We start from the raw sequence: 25,613 nt of genomic DNA, 5'->3' as shown, positions 1-25,613 counted from the left end.
ATAAGGATGTTCCAGCTTTCATAGTAGTGGCAGAATGTTTATACTATGCACTCAAAAAGTTTGGATGGCAAGTTGCACAACATGGGAATCTGGACATATTAATTGGGTATATGCACCAAAATAGTGTTCATTGTTGTGGACAAAATAAGTGTAGCCAATCCATGCTTGTCTACAGGTTTTATATACAAGTGCAGGAGCTGTCCACTATTCAGACAAACCCTTCATAATAACTATATTCACCAGTGTAAAATCAAAATAACAGATATTCACCTCCCACATCAGTACAGTTCCAGTGATGATGGCATTAACGGGCTGCTTTGATCAAATCTCCTTTGGACGAACCTCAAATGTCCGATGGATGTGTGAGAACTCCAGCACATTGGTGGTCTATGTTATGCCATGAGAGCACTGCAGTGAAACCATGTCAGGCCCTGTGAGTCCCGGCACCAACATCACTGGAATGGCACGGCAGGTGAGTACCTGTTGTTATTATTTTACACTGGAAAGTATAGTTTTGAAGAAAGTGTTGTCCAAGTAGTGGACAACACATTTTAGGACTTCAATTTTTCAATGAAGAAATTCAAAAAAATATTACAATATTTCTGGTAAAACCAAGACAGATTGTAAGTGCATAACAACTATTGGGTAGCCTCTCAGAGGCATCCCAAGACAGGTATAACAAAACCTTCTTTTTGTCTTTTTATTTTTCTTAAAACTGATCATCTTCTGCTACTCAAATTGAAATGTGTCAACCCCCCAAAAAATGGAGAGGAAGGGCTCAATTCACCAAGCAGGAAAAATTGTTTGTGGGCATAGCCATGTTTCTCATGCAGCTATTCAGTTGTTTGGTATAATTCACAGTCTATTTAATTGGTTTGTACTTGAATTGGCACAATAAAGATGGCCCAGAGTCGGATTTTGGATGAGTTGCAAGAATTTGGCCTTTTTCTCCTTAAGATTTCGGCTCAAGAACCTCACAGTAATACAATCTAGATAGTACCATTTTTTTACTCTGATTCACGTGAGCAAACATTTAAAAATTGCAGAATCCCAGATTCTTTCTGCATGCAAAGACCTAAAACTCTGAAAATTCTGTATTTTTTCTCAATTTCATTTTATCACTTAAATGAATTTCTTGGTAGATTTTTGATTCTATTCATAATTGTCAAGGACATTCATTCCCGGACAAGAAGTTATTATTTTATAATATATAAGAAATTGAAATTGATGTCTATATTTTGAAAGTCAGCAGTGCGTGCATTATCAGTGTTAAGGTTTTGCTCTCTTAATCTACTATTCTTATGCATTTTACCAAATCTAGGCCATTGTGCTATTTTTATATCAGCTGCAATATACTCTTGCCTTGATAAAACTTACTATGTGGATAGAATTTGTTTTGTTTCCCGCCCAATAGCTTTTCTTTGCCACAGCACAATGCTCCTTTGCCCTCTTGTAGTAGCCGTTGGCGCCAATTCCATGTAAATATATATATACGGTATATATATTTCTATTTTTTACTAATATGTAATAAATAGTCAATAAATTAAAATTTTTCCAGAGTCAAAAAAGTCATTGCAGATTTTGAAGGCTTGGAAGTTCAAATTTAACTGCATTGTAGACTCTCATAATATGTTTTGTCCATAGTCTGTGAGCCTCATTGATGGATTATTGTCATTATTTACCGTATATACTCGAGTATAAGCCAACCCCCCTAATTTTGCCACAAAAAACTGGGAAAATTATTGACTCGAGTATAAGCCTAGGGTGGGAAATGCAGCAGCTACCGGTGAATTTCAAAAATAAAAATAGATGCTCCATACCGTTCATTATTGCCCCATAAGATGCTCCATATAAAGCTGTGCCACATATAATTCTCCATATCGTTCATTGTTGCCCCATAGATGCTCCATAGAAAGCTGTGCCATATAGAATGCTCTGCACCGTTCATTATGGCCCCATAGATGCTCCTTATAAAACTGTGCCATATATAATGTTCTGCACCGTTGATTATGGCCCCATAGATGTTTTATAGAAAGCTGTGCCCCATATAAAATGCTCTGCACCGTTCATTATTGCTCCATAGAAAGCTGTGCCCCATATAGAATGCTCTGCACCGTTCATTATGGCCCCATAGATGCTCCATAGAAAGCTGTGCCATATATAATGCTCTGCACCGTTGATTATGGCCCCATAGATGTTTTATAGAAAGCTGTGCCCCATATATAATGCTCTGCACCATTCATTATTGCTCCATAGAAAGCTGTGCCACATATAGAATGCTCTGCACCGTTCAATATTGCTCTACATAAAGCTGTGCCATATAGAATGTTCTGCACCTTTCATTATGGCCCCATAGATGCTCCTTATAAAGCTGTGCCATATATAATGTTCTACACCGTTGATTATTGCCCCATAGATGCTCCTTATAATGCTGTGCCATATATAATGCTCTGCACCGTTGATTATTGCCCCATAGATGCTCCATATAAAGCTGTCCAATATATAATGCTGCTGCTGCAATAAAAAAAAAATCACATACTCACCTCTCTTCGCTCAGGACGCCGGCGCTTTCAATATTTACCTGCTCCTCGTGCGGCTCCGTCTCCAGCACTGATGCTCAGCAGAGGGCGTGCACTGACTACATCACCGCGCCCTCTAACCTGAGCGTCACTGCTAGAGGACGCTGGAGACGGAGCCGCACCGGAGCGAGAAGCAGGAAAATATCGCGCAGTGCTCCCCTCCCCGTATACTTACCTGCTCCCGATGCGGTCCCTGCAGTCCCTGGCTTCCCCGGCACTGCATCTTCTTGCTGTATTGAGCGGTCATGGTTACCGCTCATTTACAGCAATGAATATGCGGCTCCACCCCTATGGGAGGTGGAGGCGCATATTCATTTCTGTAATGAGCGGTACCATGTGACCACTCAGTACCGGAAGAATCTGCAGCGCCGGGGAAGCCAGGGACTGCAGGGACCGTACCGGGAGCAGGTAAGTATAACTACACAGCCCCCGCTCCCCCTCCCCTGCTAACCTCCCGGTATATGGCTCGAGTATAAGCCGAGAGGGGGACTTTCAGCCCAAAAAAATGGGCTGAAAATCTCGGCTTATACTCGAGTATATACGGTATGTTAATCAGATGTGTATGTATATTTATATATGTATATCATAAGATGGTCTTTGTTTTTAAATCATACTCTCCCCTAAGGACTCATGCAGACATCCAATTTTTTGAGAACAAGAAACTTGGACCAATTATTCTGATCAGTCTCTGATTGGCGTTTGATCAGAGTGTTGTACAAGTGTCATCCGATTTTCTCGTACCTAGAGAAATGTAAAAAAAAATTTTCCACCTTCTCCATTCTCTCAGTTTGTGAGAAAAAAAAAAGAAAACATGGATAAGACAGGTGACATGAAGCAGAATTGCCATGAGTGATAAACAGTTATGTACATAAATATTGGACCAGTTCTTAGATAAGGAATGTTTTATTGTCCTCTGATTGGGGTCTGGTTCTGTTGTGATGACCCCTCATAGTCTGAGGGGCAAGTTCCTTAGTTGATGTAAAAAGACATAAATCCATGCAACACATTCATTCCTCCACTAAGACTGTCAAAGGATAACTATATAGACTCCTTCAGACATTTGATAAAATCCACCATCATAGATACTAACAGGAGACAAGCATCCAACATCAGTGCCTAGGAGAGAAAGGCCATACAGTCTCTGAAAACCAACAAAGAAATCGTCATCAAACCTGCTGACAAGGGTGGTGCAATAGTCATGATGAACACATCAGACTATATAAAGAAAGCAAACAGACAACTTATGGACATACGCTACTACAAAAAATTGGAGTCGGATCCTACACAGGATTATTATAAGGAACTAAACTAATTGGTATCTTGTCTGCCTAACAAATCGACAAGAGCCGATGACCTGATAGCAGAAAGTCCAAGAGCAGGAATATTCTACATGCTTACCAAAATCCACAAATCTGGAAATCCAGGAAGACCAATTATTTCATGTGTGGGCACCCTTACTGAGCAGGTATCTGGATGGGTAGAGGGTATTCTTAAACCCCTGGTAATGGATACACCCAGCTTCATTCAGGACACAACTGACCTATTGAACAAACTATCAGCAATAGGTCCTCTACCACAAGGAACCATCCTGGCCACCATGGATGTGGAATCTTTGTACTCCAATATCCCACACCAGGATGGATTAAATGCCTGCAAATTCTTCCTGGAAAACACAGGGACTGATGCAAATTCTGTGGTGAAACTTATAAAATTCATCCTCACCCACAATTACTTTGAATTTGACAAGAAGATCTATCTACAGGAGACTGGCACAGCAATGGGAAGTAAAATGGCCCCACAGTATGCAAATCTTTTCATGGCCAAGCTTGAAAGCTACTTTTTGTCCTCATATCCCATCAGGCCTCTGGTGTACTACCGCTACATTGATGACATTTTAATCTGGATGAAGTCTGAGCCACAGCTAAAGATGTTCCATGAACAGTTTAATCAATTTCATCCTACCATCAACTTAACACTCAACTACTCCTGTACTGAAATTAACTTTTTGGACACCATCATTAAGCTGCAGAACAATAAAATAGAGACATCCCTGTATCAGAAGCCAATCGACCGTCCAACATACCTTAAATGGGACAGTTTCCATCCAAAACACATAAAAAACTCTATTGTCTACAGCCAAGCCATCAGATACAATCGTATATGTTCCAACCCAGTGGATAGGGATGAACACCTTGGTCGCCTCAGAAAGACCTTTATGAATCAGGGCTACCATCCAAGAATAATTGCAAACCAGATTACAAGAGCCACCAGAATATCAAGGAATCACCTGCTACATTACAAAGCTAAAGAAGAAAATAACCGGGTGCCTCTAGTAGTTACCTACAATCCATATCTGGAGGTGCTAAGGGCAGCTGCATGGAAATTGCAACCTTTACTACAAAAAGATGCCCGCTTACAATCCATTTTTCCAGACCCCCCAATACTGTGTTTTAGGCAGCCCCCAAATCTAAGAAGCATCATTGTAAAGAGCTCCCTGTCCTCTCCAACAGCTGCAGGTACCTTTCCTTGCAATCAAAAAAAATGTAAAACCTGTCCATTTATAATGACCACGGACAAGATAAAGATCCCCAATTCACATCAGGACTACAAGATACCAGGTACTTTCAGCTGCGTCACTTCTAATATGGTGTACCTAATTATTTGTACTAAATGTCCAACTGGGGGTCTGTATGTGGGGGAGACAGGGCGAAAACTGAGAACAAGAATGAATTCTCACCGCCACACAATAAGAGAAAAAGAATGTATCTACCTGTGGCAATACATTATTGTCTCCCAAATGATAACATTATGGACATGAAATTACTTGTGTTAAAAGGTAGCTTCAAATCTACGAGAGACAGAAGAGTATGGGAATGTAAGCTGATGACGACCTTTGACAGTCTTAATGCAGGAATGAATGTGTCACATGGATTTATGTCTTTTTACATCAACTAAGGAACTTGCCCCTCAGACTATGGGGGGTTATCACAACAGAGACCCTAATCAGAGGACAATAAAATATTCTTTATCTAAGAACTGGTCCAATATTTATGGACATAACTGTTTATCACTCATGGTAATTCTGCTTCATGTCACCTGTCTTAGCCATATTTGTTTGTTTTTTTCTGTGCTATGTTGTGCATAAATATGTGATTATTCAGAATTTCTTTTAGTCTTTGCCTGATGAAGAGACCTGTGTAGTCTCGAAAGCTTGCAATTTGTTACCATCTTTTCAGTTAGCCATTAAAAGGTATCAACCACTGAGGACTCTCAATTCTAAATATTTCTCTATCTACTGGCTAACACGGTACCAAGATATATATCTTTCCTGTATCACTTTATTACGTTCACTGGTCATCGGATAAAACCCTATTGCTCTATGTTATTCCTTAGTTCATCAGTCGGACCTCTGACAATCTGGTGTGGAGTTTGTAACTATTTTATCTGTTTGTTTGTTTTCTGAGTGCCTCTCTGCCTTTAAAAGTGAAATGATGCCACCTTTAAAATTACACTCGATTGCAAAATTGATTTTTTTTTTGCCAATTTATGTATTTAAAAATAAATAAATTTAAAAAATAATACATATATATATATATATATATATATATATATATATATATATATTTTTTTTTTTTTTTTTCAAACAGTGGACAGCCCCCTTAAAGCAACTTCTCTGAATTCTTATTTCTGACATGACATTATATTTAGCTAGCCATATGGCATGGTGGTGAATACATTTTGTGTGGACAGTTCATTGTGAAACCAATGACCCTTCAGGTTGCAGCAAAAAAATTAAAAAGGTCTTGAGATGAGCTTTTAATATTGAGATTCTTGGAGTAGGTCTTCTATGGAGGTCTTTTTTCTTTTTTTTTTTTTTTGCAAGTGATCTTTATTTCCGACTGGAACTCAAAAGTTTTTGTGTGCTAGGCGTTATTTCTGCTTTTAATTGATTGACCAAAATTCAAGCATTTTTCAGACAGAAATCCAATACAGCATTGACTTGATGCATTTTTTTTCCTCAGTGTTCTTTCTAGTATGTAGTGAAAGCAGCAAGTACAATAATCTCCCATTGAATTCAATCTGCACCAAAATCCTAATGGAAAAAAAAAGCTTCACTCTGATTTTTTTTTTTTTTTTAACACATCAGCTTCCAAAGACTCTGTTCACTTGCTGCCTAATATATCCCAGCCCCTGACGTGTGGCATTGTAACAATATGATCAACTTTATTCACTTTGCGTGACAGTAGGTTTTAATGTTATGGCTGATTAGGGGTATAATTCCATGTAACTCATGATGTGTGTTTCTGCTTCTCATTTTAACTTTCTTTGTAAGAACACAGACAAGGAATTAATAACAAAATATGTAAGAGATATTTCAAGATCTGAAAATCTATAAAGCATCGCTTAGCGTCTTGAAATCAAATGTGTTTCTTGCCAACAAGCTAGAAATAAAGCTGGCAGCCTCTCACCTTTAACCCCTTTCTGACCTCGGACGGGATAGTACGTCCGAGGTCAGATCCCCTGCTTTGATGCAGGGCTCCGCAGTGAGCCCGCATCAAAGCCGGGACATGTCAGCTGTTTTGAACAGCTGACATGTGCCCGTAATAGGCGCTGGCAGAATTGCGATCTACCCGCACCTATTAACTAGTTAAATGCCGCTGTCAAACGCAGACAGTGGCATTTAACTACCGCTTCTGGCCGGGCGGCCGGAAATGACGTCATCGCCGACCCCCATCGCATGATCGGGGGTCGGCGATGCATCAGGATGGTAACCATAGAGGTCCTAGAGACCTCTATGGTTACTGATCACCGGTGGCTGTGAGCGCCACCCTGTGGTCGGCGCTCACAGCACACCTCCATTTTTTTTTTTGTAGCAAAGTTTGGAATTTTTTTTCACCACTTAGATAAAAAATAACCTAGACATGTTAGGTGTCTATGAACTCGTACTGACCTGGAGAATCATAATGGCAGGTCAGTTTTAGCATTTAGTGAACCTACCAAAAAAGCCAAACAAAAAACAAGTGTGGGATTGCACTTTTTTTGCAATTTCACGACATGCTAAAACCAATGATGTCGTTCAAAAGTACAACTCGTCCCGCAAAAAATAAGCCCTGACATGGCCAAATTGACGAAAAATAAAAAAGCTATGGCTCTGGGAAGTAGGGGAGTGAAAAACGAACACGGAAAAACGAAAAATCCCAAGGTCATGAAGGGGTTAAGATTATACATGCATAGGCAAATAAGATGCTGGAGTTCTCTTTTTGGATTGTTATAAAGGAAAAATTGAATTTTTATGTAAAAAATATATTATTTTTTTAAAACTTAAGGTACCTTCACACATAACGATATCGTTAACGATATCGTTGCTTTTTGTGACATAGCAACGATATCGTTAAGGAAATCGTTATGTGTGACAGCGACCAACGATCAGGCCCCTGCTGGGAGATCGTTGGTCGCTGAACAAAGTCCAGAACTTTATTTCGTCGCTGGATCTCCCGTGGACATCGCTGGATCAGCGTGTGTGACACCGATCCAGCGATGTCTTCACTGGTAACCAGGGTAAACATCGGGTAACTAAGCGCAGGGCCGCGCTTAGTAACCCGCTGTTTACCCTGGTTACCAGCGTAAAAGTAAAAAAAACCAAACACTACATACTTACCTACCGCTGTCTGTCCCCGGCGCTGTGCTCTGCTCTCCTCCTGCACTGGCTGTGAGCGTCGGTCAGCCGGAAAGCAGAGCGGTGACGTCACCGCTCTGCTTTCCGGCCGCTGTGCTCACAGACAGTGCAGGAGGAGTGCAGAGAAGCAGAGCGCCGGGGACAGACAGTGTTAGGTAAGTATGAACTGTTTGGTTTTTTTTTACTTTTATGCTGGTAACCAGGGTAAACATCGGGTTACTAAGCGCGGCCCTGTGCTTAGTAACCCGATGTTTACCCTGGTTACCCGGGGACTTCGGGATCGTTGGTCGCTGGAGAGCTGTCTGTGTGACAGCTCTCCAGCGACCAAACAGCGACGCTGCAGCGATCCGGATCGTTGTCGGTATCGCTGCAGCGTCGCTTAATGTGAAGGGGCCTTTAGTGCTTCCTCAAATCAACTAACACAATCTAAACCTGCTAGGAGATGGCTTTAGGATTTACACAATACGACACCTATCACCTCTAAAGTGTGACCTCCTCAGAGCAAGCAGAACTTTCACCCCAATCCTTTATTTGGTGTTAAAATATGTGTCTAGTATGCTTCTACATTACATAATTTACTGATGAGAGAATATTGTTTAGCCAGTTTTATATAGGTAATGATTTTTGAACACTGTATGGTTGTATCATTTGGGCACTCTTTTTGGTCCATTGGCAAAAAAAAAAGACATTTAAAACCATTTTAAAGGGATTTTGTCTGTAGGATTTCACCTCCAAACTTTTTATATGCAAATGTAGCTCTTTCAAAGAGGAGTCCAGCAATACCCTTTACATGGCCAGTCTGTACCTTCATTACAGGAGAAATTAGCATTTGAATTGATATGCAAATTAGGCTAAAGATCTATTTGTAGATCTAAAGCCTCTGTCACTCAAGCTCTATTTCCCACCCGCTATCTACTCCAGCTTCACTGACAGCTTCTATGCTGTGTGACTTCAGGCAAAGGGATCCTCATATAAGCAGGATAAGGTAGTGCCAAGCAGGGAATACAGCTGAAGTGATAGAAGCTTCAGATCTAGAAATGAGTTTCCAGCCTCATTTGCATATCAATTAAAACACTGATTTCTCTGTAACGGATAAACAGACTGGCCATGTAAAGATGCTGCATTTGCCTTGGAAAGAGCTAAATATAATAATATAAATATAATGTCCATGGACAATGGAGTGTGAAATCATGCTGACAGATTCCCTTTAAAGCTAGTTCCTTCCCATCATGTTTTGTGACCATTATTCAAATGGTTTTATGGTACTTGGAGCATAGGAAATCTGTTGATTATTGCCAGTTTTCTGCAATACCTCATTTCACCTGCAGTTCGTAAATTATTAGGTGATTGCCAAGCCAGACTCCCCAGAGAATTATCCGTATATATACTGTGTATATATATATATATATATATATATATATATATAATTACAGCATAAAGTAATAAGACTCTGCAACTTACTAATACACCAGTTTCTAAACATCAGTGCTCATGGAGCGCCCCCAAGGGCTAGGGGAACTCGGTACCGGGCCCTTCAGTTCTCAAGGGCGATGTCATGGTGGCTGTCCCGGTCCGTGGCCCTCGGGAGGTCCGTTAATAAAAGGGAAAGGTCTTTAAAGGGATATGTTTGTGATGCCACCTGTGGTATTCGGTCAGGGTGACCGACGCTGCTTAGGGGTCCGCTGGGGTGATGTTATGGCAGCTAGATGTTATACCTTCCCACAGGTGAAGTGTGTTCCCAGGGCTTCCCAGTGTGTAGGATGGTGAATGGTGTGAGGCGCAGTTAAGAGCGAGGACACAAGGTTGCAGTGTCTTCACCTTTTTACTGAAGGCTTCAGCATCCACAGTCCAGAGCACCAGATCACAGGGCAGGCAGAGTCCAGCCGGTTTGGAGGCAAATCCAGAGTCCCCTTATCCAGGTGGAAATCCGAGGCCTTCCTCTAGCGCCTGGGTGTTGTAGTACCTTACTACTAAGCTTCTCATAAGGTCCTCACAACTGTTGTAGATGTTCTAGATGTTATGTCTCTCTCTGTCCCCCAGATGGATGGATGGATGCTTTCTATGTCTCTTTCCTGGGAGCTGCAGCACTTCATGCCACAGAGCTCCTCTCCCTCTGTCTTCCTGACAGGAACTGAACCCTTTCCCTCCAGATCAGGAAGTTCTTACAGGGGAGTTCACCTTAAACAGGCTTTGAGCTCCCCCTTCTGGTCTGGAGTGTGAACATGTTGCATGCATTGTGTTACCTGACAAAGAGTTCTCCTTCACTGCCTCCAAACGTAACATCACTCCCCCCTAGAGGAGAATGACATTACTGCAACGACCAGGACCCTGGGGTGCTGCACTCAGATTCTGGATTCTGGGCAGGGAGGATTGGTCCTAGATGTACTTGGGTCAAACTGTATAATCTAGACTGATGAATGGTAAACCATCAAGTATTTCTATGAGAATTGGTCATTGACTGCAAGCAGAAATCTTTGTGATAAAAAGAAACACTAGTGTTTGCATGTAATTAACCTGATCTACCTTTTTTTCCCCAGATGTTATTCACACTGTTGGGCCTATAGCAAGAGGACAATTAAGTGACTTCCACAAAGAGAACCTCGCAAAGTGCTACGAGTCATCTCTTGCACTGGTCAAAGAGAACAACATCAGATCAATAGTAAGTTCACACCTGATTTTACTAGTTTATAACCTATTGTTATCGTATTTGCTAAATATGCAAAGATTACTACTTATGATAGATGGGCAACCATCTTTACCAAGTTTTTTGTTATGGGGGTATATCAGTTGTCAACCATCCCTAGCAGCTTATCAGTAGAAAGTAAGTAAAGAACTTACGTTAAAGATTGTTTTTAATCCTAATGATCGGTGTGGTGGCCTGTTGTTGATGCCTTGTCTTCCAGAGTCTGACCCTGACCAGTGAAATATAAAAATGGAGAGTACACTTATCCAACTACTTGATGTGTGTATTTCATGTTTTCCAGTCAACTCCACAGTTGAAAAGTTTTCGACAAATCTTATGGAGCTCTAGTAGGAGACATTATCTTCTCTTGTTAGATTACTTAGTGATGGAAATAGGTAAATGAGCTTCTAGGATGAACTGATTAGGCAACACAGAATTTAATTACATTAGCTACATTTCCTTCAATTTGCAAGTTAAGCATGGGTGTAACTACCAGGGTATCCAGATTCAGACTGGCAAATAAGAAAACAGGTGAATCTCCCAATGACCCCATATATTATTATACATTTTTATAGTGCCATTTATTCCATGGCGCTTTACACATGGAAGAGGCAAATATAGACAAGTACAATAAACATGAGCAAAACAAGGCTCACACAAGTACAGAGGGAGAGAGGACCCTGCCCGCGAGGGCTCAGAGTCTACAAAAGGGATGGGTGAGGATACCCCAGGAGAGGGTATAGCTGGTCGTGTGGCTGTTCAGAAGGCTAAGGATCAGTGCAGGGTGTAGGCTTGTCGGAAGAGGTAGGTCTTCAGGTTATTTTTGAAGGTTTCCATGGTAAGCGAGAGTATGATGTGTTGGGGTAAAGAGTTCCAGAGTATGGGAGAAGCACGGGAGAAGTCTTGTATGCAGTTGTGGGAAGAAGAGATAAGAGGGGAGTAGAGAAGGAGATCTTGAGAGGATAGGAGGTTGCATGTGGATAAGTACTGGGATACTATTTCACAGATGTATGGAGGAGACAGGTTGCGAATGGCTTTGTATGTCATATTTAGGGTTTTGAACTGGAGCCTCTGGACAATAGGAAGCCAGTGAAGGGCTTGGCAGAGAGGAGAGGCTGGGGAATAACAGGGAGACAGGTGGATTAGTTGGGCAGCAGAGTTTAGGATGGATTGGAGAGGTGTCAGAGTGCTAGAGGAGAGGCCAGAGAGTAGGAGGTTGCAGTAGTTGAGGTGGGAGATAAGGGCATGCACTAGTGTTTTTGTGGTTTCATGGTCAAGGAATGCACGGATCCGGGAAATATTTTTGAGTTTTAGACTGCAGTTGGAGGCAAGGGCTTGAACATGTGGCTTGAAGGGAGAGGGCAGAGTCAAGGATCACCCCGAGGCAGCGAGCGTGAGGGACTGGGGAAAGTGAGCAGCCATTGACATTGATAGATAGGTCTCGTGGAGGGACAGAGTGAGACGGGGAAAGATGATGAACTGTTTTGTCCATGTTCAGTTTTAGAAAGCAAATAGAAAAGAAAGCTGAAATAGCAGACAGACATTGTGGGATTTTGGTCAGTAAGGAAGTGAGGTCAGGTCCAGAGGGGTAGATCTGTGTGTCATCAGCGTAGAGATGATACTGTAATCCGTGGGATTCTATGAGCTGTACTGTATGAGTAGTACTGGGCACCAAACACTTGATTCACAATGCACAGATAAAGGCAACATGTGCTCATTCATTTAGCAATCTACCAAGTTTATTATATAGAAGCATAGGTCAATTTTTGAATTCAGGTAATGAATAATCTGCATGTATCTGAATAGTGCAACTTTGTTTTATGGATTCCTGTTGACTTATACGTGGCAGAGTCTAATCCGCAAACGTGGATTAAGTCCATGTGCACACTTTGAGTATTTGGTCAGTACCTCACATCAGTATTTGTAAGCCAAAACCAAGAGTGGGTGAAAAATACAGATGTGGTGACGTGTTTCTGTTATACTTTTCCTGTGATTTTTTTCACTCCTGAATTTGGCTTACAAATACTGTTGTAACATACTGATCAAATACTGAACATGTGAACTTAGCCTAAAACAAGACCTGCTCTGAGTCTCTTGCATCTAGGATTTTCCAGCATATGTGAATAGATAGAGCTATGAAACTCTATGGGTTGATGTACTGTTGGAGAAAAATATCGAACAGGACACAGACATTTCACACCGATGTGTAAATGCAGCCTAATTTTGTCTGTGTACATTATCCACACTTGCCAGTTCTCCTAACACATATAAATGGGAGGCTCCTGTAAAAAATAAAAACAATAAAATAATAAAGTTCAACTGCTCTGAGTGACACAGAAGTCTCTTACAATTGCGGTAGTAATGATTGATTCTTTCGAAATTCCAGTTTGGCAGTTTTCATGCATTTCTTCCTTATTATGCTTTGTGATCTCTTGAAGACTGGAAGCAAAATAAATTTAAGGGGGAAAAATGCAAGATTGTGCCGAGTAACCTACAGACAGTGTTATTTGATGAAATCTGTCTTGTGGTTATTGTTTAATCTTTATTTTCAGTTAGTGAGATTCTGGTGCTCCGTGGCGGCCTGAGTGGGGGTCTTCATGTGGTGCTCTGCTTACATATTCATCTGTGTGGTTTCTGACAGGTCACTGATCCCTCAATGACCTGCCCCCTATTTTACATGCTGAATATCTTATTGTTTTGAAAAAAAAAAAAAATAACATTCACCAGGCAGGTGTCGGCTCCTGCGCTGTAGCATAATCAGAGCTATAATATCCATATTTTTATTTTGTTTAGTCATATAAATTTCTTTAGAAAAAAAAAACTTCCTCAAAATAGCACTGGCTATTGCCGGTGCCATTTTGCTAGTTAAAAAAATTTGTCTCCATCAAGATGGCATCGGCTGCACCTGTGCAGTAATATTTATCGGACTGATTTTCACAAACTGACTAAATAGAGAAGATTTTTTTATTTTTATTCTCCACATGCGAGAAAATCATATCACACTCTGATCAGAGTTGATCACAGTGTGATTTGCATAATGAGAGCGGATGAGAGAAAAACGGTCATGTGACCCTATCGCGCTTTACAGTATATTATGGGCGATACACTATTGCTGGTGAAAATGGAAGATCTATGCTACAATGAAACAGCTTATGTAGTTTAGTACCTGAAACTAGGGACTGAGGGTCTTGAGAACGTCTGTACTATTTCTAGTTTTGTGTCTGTCCGGAGTCTTGGGTCATTATGAGGGTTTTCCCTGTGAAATGGTTACGTGATTATTCTGTTCTGATACCGTTCACAGTGTTGCCATAGTAATGAATCCCAGCCTGAAATTCTTAAATGCTGTTTGCCTTTAATGACTTGCTTTTTGTCTGCAGTTCACAACAATCAATAGGCTCTGTTTTAAAAGGAGCCTTCCTGCGAGTAACAGCGCTAACTCAATATTTCATTCAATGGATAAAGAAAGAAACCACAATTTCCTGCTTGTTTCCCTACCTGTTTTCTTTCCTTATTTTTTTTTTTCTTATACCATTAGGATCGTGCACACAATAGCACATTTGCAATGTAGAAATAAGAAGCTTTTTACGGAAGGGAAAACTACAGGTTCTTATGGCGGAATGACAAATGAAACTGCTTTCAAGCCTTGTTTACGCCGCATAATGAAATGTTCTCATGTATAATATCTGGTATATGCTGCACTTCTTATTATAGTCTGTGCTAGCGAATTTAAATGGTTTATTGTGTACAATGCCCTCCTCTATTATGTGGACCCAATATTCTCAGTCAACAAAAGGGGCGTAGGGACATAAAAGGGAAAAAAATGTGTTATGATAATATTATATTGAATTACGACCATTTATCTGGTAAATACGTGGTGTACATACAGTTAAAAAATATATCTAGAGAGTCATTTCAGAATAATTGGCCCTTTCAGAAGATCGGAAACAAGTAGTCAATCTGAACGATGGAATTCATGTATCGGGAATATAACCATTTCAGCCACAAAAAAATGTGACCCCCATGTTGACTTACCACAAATGCCTTATATGCGCCTATTAAACTACCTCAAAATTTTGTTAGGTATGGCTATGTGCACACAATGTTTTTTTTTTTTACAGGCAGGTCCGTTACGAAACCCACCTGAAAAAGCGTAAAAAACCTGCTCAAAGATTACACAGTCATTTCTACGTAAAATCAACTTGCTTTTTATATGTCCAGTCTTTTGGTAACAGCTTCAGGTTTCCAAAGATGCCAAGGAGTTAAAAGAAATGGGCCGACCATTCCTCACTGGCTTTCTTTTCTGAAGACCCTTTATACTTTACAATGCAAGTCAATGGGAAAGGCTTAAAAGATGCTGTGGTGTCTTTTTCAGCTTTTTGCCACTGTTTTTGCTTCAAAAACCACTAACTGTTTCTTCATTATTGAATGGAGATAAGAAAATTTCTGGGAAAACACCCGAAAAGATGCCCAAAACACGCTGTGAAAACTCAGAAAAGAAAAACTAGGCATTAAGAAACATCAAAAGGCGTCAGAATTATAAAACACCAAAGAAAAACAACGTTTTCTGAAGCATCGTCCTCTAGAAAAACTCTATGGTTTCGCCTTTGTGAATAAAACTTTGTGTGCACATAATCTACGGAATGAAACCGACCATAACATCTCCCATTGAGAGAATCATTATAGGGCATTTCAAAAAAATTGTGTCATAGGGTTGAGGTCAAATAGCCAGATGTTGTCAGCCATATGTATGGCCAAAGGGGACTTTATTACTTTTACTTGACCTTTATCTCCTCCTATGAACTCCAAGCTTTATTGTGAGCAGTATGTAGTAACACTTGGGCCTGCCTCTGACCCTATTCATGTCTGCACGTTTATTACCATTTATCGGGGTCGTTCTGAGGTAAATATCAGGCCACCAGCATCAAGTTGCAAAAATGAATTTGAAAATGGGGATAACTTGTAAACCTGACAGAATTTTGACCTGGTGATGTAATGATCTTTTTGTTCCTAAAAGTCAAACTAGAGACTTTAGATCAACTAAACGTGGCAGCTGACCCTGAACACTGCAAGGTTACGTCTGGCTTTTTTTTTAGCTGTAGTCATTTGCCATGCCATTGAATGGACCTCACTGCTTAGTCTGGAAGATCTATCAGTAGTGGGGTGAGCTTTTGTGTTGGCGAAGTCCAGTCTATAATTTTTCCTGTGTATCCATAGTTAATTATTTTTGAGTGCTTGCACTTTATTTTCATATTATGTACTAATTATAAAAAAAGCCTATTAACAATATAACCTAAAAAATAGCAAACCGCTGAAAACCGAGTTCTAATGGTGAAAATGTAAAGAAATTCACTCAACGCAGGATCATCTCAAACCAAGGCAGCTAAAATGATGTAGAGCAATATAATAGTACTAGAAGTAACAAGAAGATAAGAGTTCAAAGGCAATTTGTCCTCTTATTAGTAAAGTTTGATAGATATTTGTATCGATCGCACTGTTCTTTCGTAATAATTATTTTCTGAGAAAACATTATGGTGACAACACAGGATTAAAGGGATGAAATGGCAGGTAACTGAACGAGTGCCAGTCTCCTAATGAGTTGAGTCAAAGGATTAATCAACAGTAATTGCAGATCTGATCAATCTGAAATTGGCGAATGAGTGAACGCTCATTCCCGATTATCAGCGTGTGTGAATGTGCCGGTGATAACCTGTTGAACGTGCAAAACACTCACTCATTGGGTGATCGTATAGTTTATACTAGTAAAACATTCATCACTATCAGCAGCACATCTCCGATGATGCAATAACTTGAAATGGGTTGTCTGGTTTCAGGGAAAAGTGGTGAAATCCTGTTTTTGGCTTAGTGGTGATGCTAAGGTATGTGCGTAATCCATTTAAGCAGTGGTCTATGCTACATTATCGTGTCATTTTAAGTTGTGACTTTTCTTATTATAGCTGGACAGCCCCTTTAACGCCTTCATGAAATGCACCATACATGTATGGTGTAAGTCTGAAGCGGGTGTGACTTGTTAGCCTGCAAAATGCCACCGTCAAACTCTGGCAGCGGCATTTAACATGAGCTGTCAAGGGGCGCGTCATTCCATGCACCCATTGGCGCAATCATAATGTGATCGTGGGTCACCATGACAGCCGGGGTCTGCTGAAGATCACCGTGCTTGTCATTGTGGAGCTCATTTGAAACCGAGCCTATGGATGTGCTTCAAAGGAGGCCGTGATTTTTACTTTATGGAGTGATGCTGTGGCATTGCAGTACATAGCACAAAGCGATCAAGTGATCACAGCTTCAAGTCTATCCAGTACAGTGAAAAGTTAAAAAAAAAGTACTAAAATATAAAAAAATAAAAAATAAAAGCCCCCATTAAAATTCAGAATTAAGAAAAAAAAATACATGTGGTATCGCCACAGTCTGATCTACCTAAATATAAAAAGATTTAAAGGGACTCTGTCACCTGAATTTGGAGGGAACAATTTTCAGCCATAGGGGCGGGGTTTTTGGGTGTTTGATTAACCCTTTCCTTACCCGCTGGCTGCATGCTGGCTGCAATATTGGATTGAAGTTCATTCTCTGTCCTCCGTAGTACATGCCTGCACAAGGCAATCTATTATGTTAATAATAATCCAAATTTCAAGGGGTCCCCAAATGTACAAAACATAACATCATATATAACTAGCTAACTAATACGATAGTCCAAATTTGATATAGAATGTCCATTGGGTATTAATACAGTGATATCCTAAAGATTTTTCCAGTCCATACAACGAAACCTTGTTTCACTATAAACTGTGACTGGGAAAGTTTCTGAATATTTTCTCATGCTACAGTTCAAATGAGTTTATGCCACCGGGGGGCACAGCTTTGGTGACGGCACCGCTAGTCACCGAAGCTACATTACTTTCAATTTCATTCATTCCCCAATCTTTTACAGCCGGGAACGGCTGCATTAGTTTTTAAATTGTATTTAACCCCTTCAGATGGATTTACAGCATGGGACTTGACTGTACGACGGACAGGTATGAGATATTGTTGCTTTTTTATTTTACTTTTTTTTTCAGATGAACGAGGGCTTCGCTTTTGATTGAGCATACAGTAAAGATATTAAAACCCTGTGTGTTTATTTCATTAAAATACTTTGTTAAAAATATACACATGCATTAAGAATACTTTCCTGCTATTGGATTAATAATGGATAGGTCTCTTATTGACACCTCTCCATTATTAACCAGGCTTAATGTCACCTTACAATAGCAAGGTGACATTAACCCTTTATTACCCCATATCCCACCACTACATGGGAGTGGGAAGAGAGAGGCTAAGTGCCAGAATAGGCGCATCTTACAGATGCCCCTTTTCTGGGGTGGCTGGGGGCAGATGTTTTTAGCCGGGGGGGGCAATAACCATGGTCCCTTTCTAGGCTATTAATATCTGCCCTCAGTTACTGGCTTTCCCACTGTGGCAGAGATAATTATGCGGGACCTCACGCTAGTTTTTTCCATGATTTAACCCTTTATTTTAACACCTAGAGCTCCCAAATTTTGCGCACACTCTACTAACTTTATTAGTGAGGGATATGTAAAAATATAACGGATATGAAATTATATATCCGTTATATAACGGATATGAAATTATATATATATATATATATATATATAATTTCATATCCGTTATATTTTTACATATCCCTCACTAATAAAGTTAGTAGAGTGTGCGCAAAATTTGGGAGCTCTAGGTGTTAAAATAAAGGGTTAAATCATGGAAAAAACTAGCGTGAGGTCCCGCATAATTATCTCTGCCACAGTGGGAAAGCCAGTAACTGAGGGCAGATATTAATAGCCTAGAAAGGGACCATGGTTATTGCCCCCCCCCCGGCTAAAACCGTAGACTTGCATTGGCGTATTTTTGGAGGAGTACGCTGGCAATCGCAGCATGGTGCGATTTTCTCAGCCCATTAAATACAGCCAAGAAATATACGGTTGATGGAAGCTGCCCCATAGAAAAACATTGGTCTGAGTGCAATGCTTTGTTTTTGCGCACCTCACTCGTCCGTATTTCTCTCTAGTGTGACCGGCCTTAGGGTGTGCGCAGCCACACCTTCCCTGCTTTTATTAGGGTTAGTGTGTGCATCTGAGTTGCTTTCCCCAGCCTATTGCTGAGGGGCAGCTTCTATATAAACTCCCTCTTTCCTGTTAGGCATTGCCAGAGCATCGCATTAAGTTTCTGAGTCTTGCCATGTGTGTGGGGTGTTCAGCTCCTGTTCTTCCTGCGCTAAGTTCTGGGAAAGCTGATACCTGTTCTTCCACCTGCTCTGGGGGCTGAGTACCCAGATCCACCTTTCCTGGAGAATGCTAATCCAGGCCTATTTCTGTTGTGTTTTGTTTCCTGCCTTCCTGAGGGCTACATTCTTAAATCTGAACCCTTGATCCTCTGAGTTATTTTCCTGAAGTCCCTCTGTGTCTGGAACCCTGTAACCAGTAACTGTGAACTAACCTGGGTTCGTCTTTTAAAGATTGAGTCCGGTGTTTTTGCTGAGCGTTTACTATGCTGTGCTCAGCCTGCTATGCGGTGCTAACTCCTTCCGGCCCTGGTCCACTCCGGCGGTGCTTGCACCATTTCGCTTGAGTTCCTTCCTAGGTCTGATGTCCGGAGACCGGGGACCGCTGTCTGATTCCCGGAGCCCAACCACCGCTGCCTTGTTCTGCACCATCCGTGTCCCAGCCGATGACCTGGGCCACCACGCCAGTGTCCCGATGACCAGTCTGTGTCCTGATGTCCTGCTTGTGTCTGATGTCCTGATGTCCAGCCTGTGTCCAGATGTCCTGATATCCAGCCTGTGTCCAGATGTCCTGATGTCCAGCCTGTGTCCCTATGGTTCCTTAGGGTCCACCCTGTGATGACGTTTGTCCTGGGTCGGTGTCTGATGTTCTCCTGCTATGCCTGTGCTATGCCTGAGGCTTGAGAGAGAGGCTGTCCTAGTATGCCTGTGCCAGATGACCCTGGACTGCATCAACTCGTGATGACCCCTGCCATCGGTTGAAGTCTATCTGATGTCGGTGTCTGATGTACTCTTGCTGAGCCTGTGCTACGCCTGAGGCTTGAGAGAGGCTGTCCTAGTATGCTCATGCCATATGACCCTGGACTGCATCAAACCATGATTTCATCCTGCCTTCATCTGTTTCCTTGAGACATGTACACTTTCTTGATGTGTGGAATCAGGAGCCTGGCAAAGTTATGTTCTGTTTATGTACTGTGATTTTGTTTGAGTGAACTTTATCTTTCTTCATACCTGAAGTTGTGTGGTGTTATATGGTTCTGCATGTCTCCATCTTGTCCACAAGCTAAGCTGCCACAGACCTGCTCACTGCCCTTCCCTAGTCTGGGTAGGTCCAGGTTCCCTTTTGTGGTCCAGTGGATCCACATTCCGTTTCCACCTAGGACGCTCGCCCCATGTCTATAAAGGCACAGATGATTGACCTCGTGGAGGCCAAAACATCCAACACCGCGGAGACACCATCACGTGTTTCTCAACGCAGTGATCCAGAACACTGCCCCCAAATATGCAAATGCATGTAGAGGAGCTGCGGAGACACCATCACGTGTTTCTCAACGCAGGCAGTGAATAGCCAGGCCTTTCCCCGGGAAGGAACAACGAAGGAAAGGGCAGCGTCCAATAAAGGAAAACATCCAATAAAGGAAAACCACCTATGCCAAGCATGGTATCCATCCACAGACAGCTGTTTCGGGGTCTTTGCCCCTCATCAGTGTGGAGTAGGAAACTGGCTATCAGGAGCAGTGCCTAGTAGAAAGTCTATAAAGGCATGGATGATTGACCTCGTGGAGGCCAAAACATCCAACACCACGGAGACACCATCACGTGTTTCTCAACGCAGTGATCCAGAACACTGCCCCCAAATATGCAAATGCATGTAGAGGAGCTGCGGAGACACCATCACGTGTTTCTCAACGCAGGCAGTGAATAGCCAGGCCTTTCCCCGGGAAGGAACAACCAAGGGAAGGGCAGCATCCAATAAAGGAAAACATCCAATAAAAGAAAACCACCTATGCCAAGCATGGTATCCATCCACAGACAGCTGTTTCGGGGTTTTTGCCCCTCATCAGTGTGGAGTAGGAAACTGGCTATCAGGAGCAGTGCCTAGTAGAAAGTCTATAAAGGCACGGATGATTGACCTCGTGGAGGCCAAAACATCCAACACCGCGGAGACACCATCACGTGTTTCTCAACGCAGGCAGTGAATAGCCAGGCCTTTCCCCGCGAAGGAACAACCAAGGGAAGGGCAGCATCCAATAAGGGAAAACATTCAATAAAGGAAAACCACCTATGCCAAGCATGGTATCCATCCACAGACAGCTGTTTCAAGATTTTTGCCCCTCATCAGTGTTGAGTAGGAAACTGGCTATCAGGAGCAGTGCCTAGTAGAAAGTCTATAAAGGCACGGATGATTGACCTCGTGGAGGCCAAAACATTCAACACCGCGGAGACACCATCACGTGTTTCTCAACGCAGTGATCTAGAACACTGCCCCCAAATATGCAAATGCATGTAGAGGAGCTGCGGAAACACCATCACGTGTTTCTCAACGCAGGCAGTGAATAGCCAGGCCTTAAAGATAATTTAGCACTTTTTGACATAGCAAGTCTTTAATATTTAGATACACCATTTTTTAGGTCAATCCATACCATTATAAAGATATTTAAGCTCTCTGTGTCTTATTGTCTCTCTGCACCCCCATAGTAGTATAATGCACTCCCAAAGTAGTATAATGCACCCCAATAGGAGTACAATGCAATGCTACAGAGGTATAATGCATTCCCATACTAGTATAATGCAGCCCCATAAAAGTATAATGCACCCCAATAGGGCTGCTTGACAAAAAAACCTTTCTCCTTACCTGATCAAGGTCCAGCGGTGTCCCCTGCTAGATTCATCTGATGAACGTACTGTCATTCTTGGCGACGTGCGCGCTGACATCAGCTGACAGCCTGTAATTGGCTGGCAGCTGTTAACTGCTGCCATGCAGGAGTAATCTCCTGGACGGCGACAGATTTTAATTGAACGTGCATCTGAGGACGCACAATCAGTTACTGAAGCGGCAGGATCTTGCCGCTGGGGCCTGGTGAGCAGAAGAGAGAGGGCCTGCTGCGGGCCCCCTCTCTTCTGCTCACCAGGCCCCAGCAGCAGTAAGGGCAGTAATGTCCTGATGGCGGCACTAACTAGTTGCTGGATAGGTGATAACTTCTTTTTACCTAAACACTTTATTAGTCAAAAAGAAAAAGAAAGCTCCTTTGTAATTATTTGTCACCTAGTTTTCAGATTATCTAACAGGTTTCCTTTTATTTTTCTCACGTAGCAGGCAGTGCAGGTGATAATATCAGGCAGATTCTGCGTCTTGGCAGTCTGAGGTTCCTGAGGATGGCCACCGGATATAGGAGCAGGAAATAAGCAGGTTTTCTGGGGTTTTTTTGCTATTTTTTTTTTATATGATGACCTTTTCTTAGCACACTCTTCCTCCTCTTCTGCAGTAGGCAGATGGTTGGTATCATTAGCTGCTCTTCCGGGCTTTATGAGGACTCTTGCAGACAATTCTCCTTGATGATGTACATTCACTGGAGTTGTAGCTATTGTCTCCGATAGAGGTAACATTGTCCTCCATGTACATAGCCCTCAGAGAAGCATGCAGGCCGAGAGCAGGATCCTTAGTTCTGGAGGAAGCCGTGCATCCTCGGTCATATTCTGTGAATGTGGATAATAGGAATGAGTTGTTAAAACAATAATAAACTTATTTTATATAGTAGGGACATATAACTTTAATGAATATGATCATGTTTGCACTCCCATGTCGAGAAAGTTATTACAGAAAATTTCCTTTGCTCACTTGTTATTTCCTTTACTACTGGCTGTAATCCTAATCTGCCATTCAATCTGATATGTGAGGAGATTAGATAATGTTTCTATAGGATATGTGATTCCTCACATGTACTGGACGATTGTATAAATGTTGTGTATACTGTTACTATACAACTTTACCTTAAAAAAGATATATTCTTACATTTAGTAATGGAATCAATAGATCACATCCACTTAATAGTACAGACGGGATTGAGGTTCTGCAGGTTTTGTTGGATTATTCCAGATTCTGCTCTAATATCTGATATCTGGACTGCAGTTTTATCTCCGCGTCTGTGTGGATAGAGTAGGATGACTTTGAGGTAAGCGGTCCTCGCCTTGGGAGGTGCTCATTATGAGCCGTCTACCTCCCCATATTAGGCAACATGCTCTCTCATCATCAATACTTATCTATGGAGACAGAAAAGACATTAACCAAAGAAATTACCTGGAGTATAACTTGGTAGGCATGTAAAATATAGCAGCATGTTCACACTGGCTATTAAAGAAGCAAAACCTAACATAGAAACAAAAAATGACCATATACCCTGCTGTAAGGAGATGGATACAAGGAATAATGCATATACCGTATATACTCGAGTATAAGCCGACCCGAGTATAAGCCGACCCCCCTAATTTTGCCACAAAAAACTGGGAAAACTTATTGACTCGAGTATAAGCCTAGGGTGGAAATGCAGCATTTACCGGTGAATTTCAAAAATAAAAATAGATCATTATTTCCCCATTGCTGTGCCATATAGTGCTCTGCACCGTTCATTTTGTCCCATAGCTGTGCCCCATATACTGTGCTCTGCACCGTTCATTTTGTCCCATAGCTGTGCCCCATATACTGTGCTCTGCACCGTTCATTTTGTCCCATAGCTGTGCCCTATACTGTGCTCGGCACCGTTCATTATTGCCCCATATCTGTGCCCCATATACAATGCTCTGCACCGTTCATTTTGTCCCATAGCTGTGCCCCATACTGTGCTCGGCACCGTTCATTATTGCCCCATATCTGTGCCCCATATACAATGCTCTGCACCATTCATTTTGTCCCATAGCTGTTCCCCATACAGTGCTCTGCAGCGTTCATTGTGCCCCATACAGTGCTCTGCAGCGTTCATTGTGCCCCATACAGTGCTCTGCAGCGTTCATTGTGCCCCATACAGTGCTCTGCAGCGTTCATTGTGCCCCATACAGTGCTCTGCAACGTTCATTGTGCCCCATACAGTGCTCTGCAGCGTTCATTGTGCCCCATACAGTGCTCTGCAGCGTTCATTGTGCCCCATACAGTGCTCTGCAGCGTTCATTGTGCCCCATACAGTGCTCTGCACCATTCATTGTGCCCCATACAGTGCTCTGCACTGTTCATTGTTCCCCATAGATGCTCCACATAAATCTGTGCTGCTGCTGCAATAAAAAAAAAACAAAAGCCATACTCACCTCTCTTGCTTGCAGCTCCCGGCGTCTCGTTCTGGCGTCCGGTCCCGGCGTCTCTGCTCTGACTGATCAGGCAGAGGGCGCCGCGCACACTATATGCGTCATCGCGCCCTCTGACCTGAACAGTCAGAGCGCAGACGCCGGGAAGATGGAGCGGCGCCGGGAAGATGGAGCGACGCCCGGCAGCTGGAACGCGGACAGGTGAATATTACATACTTACCTGGTCCCAGCGATCCTGACGCTCCCTCTGCCTGTCACAACTGTCTTCGGTGCTGCAGCCTCTTTCTCTATCAGCGGTCACCGGCACCGCTGATTAGAGAAATGAATACGCGGCTCCACCCCTATGGGAGGTGGAGCCGCCTATTCATTTTTCTAATGAGCGGTCCCACGTGACCGCTGAAGAGGGGAAGAAGCTGCAGCACTGAAGACCGTGGGACAGGCAGAGGGAGCGTCAAGATCGCTGGGACTAGGTAAGTATGCCTCAGCGCCCTCTCCCCCTCACCCGCCGACCCCTCCGCCGACCGTGACTCGAGTATAAGCCGAGAGGGGCACTTTCAGCCCAAAAATTTGGGCTGAAAATCTCGGCTTATACTCGAGTATATACGGTAAATAACATGGGGACTATTACGCACTGTTTTTGATCAAAAAGCGGTAAAGCCATCCAAGGTGTACCCAAATCAGGATGGTCCAAACCTCCAGTACTAAAACCTTGCCGTGTGTCAAAGTGGCATTAATGTGAATGAGGGCCCAGCAGGACGGAGGCCCGAATATGGACACCCAACAATGGGACGCTATATAAATGTAATGTTTATATGCTGACGCTGGTGGGATGGCTTTTATGATTTTTTTCAACAAGTACTTTGTTATTTATATGCACTATTGCTTTTACTTACAGCAGGGAATATGTTCATTTTGTTTCTATCTTAAGAATAGACAATAGACAGAAAAGGGCAGGAATATCCATTATGAGAGGAAGGGCATGGATTATTAGTGGAATATTAGACCCTTGTTTTCAGTGATCTCTTGGTGTCAGAATATAAATTGTATTAATATATACTTAATAATTATATAAAAATAAAATATCTTACCTGTTTTCACACCTTGCACACATGTAATTGTGCATGCAGTTGTCATCAATTGTATGATACTTGCTCACTGGTGGAAGCCCAGGGTGAACACGGGGACCTTTTGAGTGTCAGACATCCACAGTGGACCATCTCCATCATTTTGCACTTTGGCATGGCACATTCCTGTGCTACTGTGTCTCTAAGGCACTCTAAAGATAGAAATATATAATTAATATTGGTTGTA

The 25,613-nt window shown here is 42.1% G+C and overlaps 1 protein-coding gene across 6 annotated transcripts in view; it reads left to right on the top strand.

The window, feature by feature from the left end:
* The window catches only part of MACROD2 (mono-ADP ribosylhydrolase 2), a 2,991,260-nt gene that overhangs the window by 1,792,112 nt on the left and 1,173,535 nt on the right, over window positions 1–25,613 (top strand). For all 6 annotated transcript variants that reach the window (XM_069768762.1, XM_069768759.1, XM_069768757.1 and 3 more), the window contains exon 6: window positions 10,794–10,915. In XM_069768762.1, the coding sequence (XP_069624863.1) occupies window positions 10,794–10,915 (122 nt within the window). The remainder of the gene's footprint in view (window positions 1–10,793; window positions 10,916–25,613) is intronic.

The sequence above is a fragment of the Ranitomeya imitator genome, chromosome 5, assembly GCF_032444005.1.
Source record: "Ranitomeya imitator isolate aRanImi1 chromosome 5, aRanImi1.pri, whole genome shotgun sequence".
NCBI lineage: Eukaryota > Metazoa > Chordata > Amphibia > Anura > Dendrobatidae > Ranitomeya > Ranitomeya imitator.
This window is presented reverse-complemented; position numbering and strand designations above follow the sequence as displayed.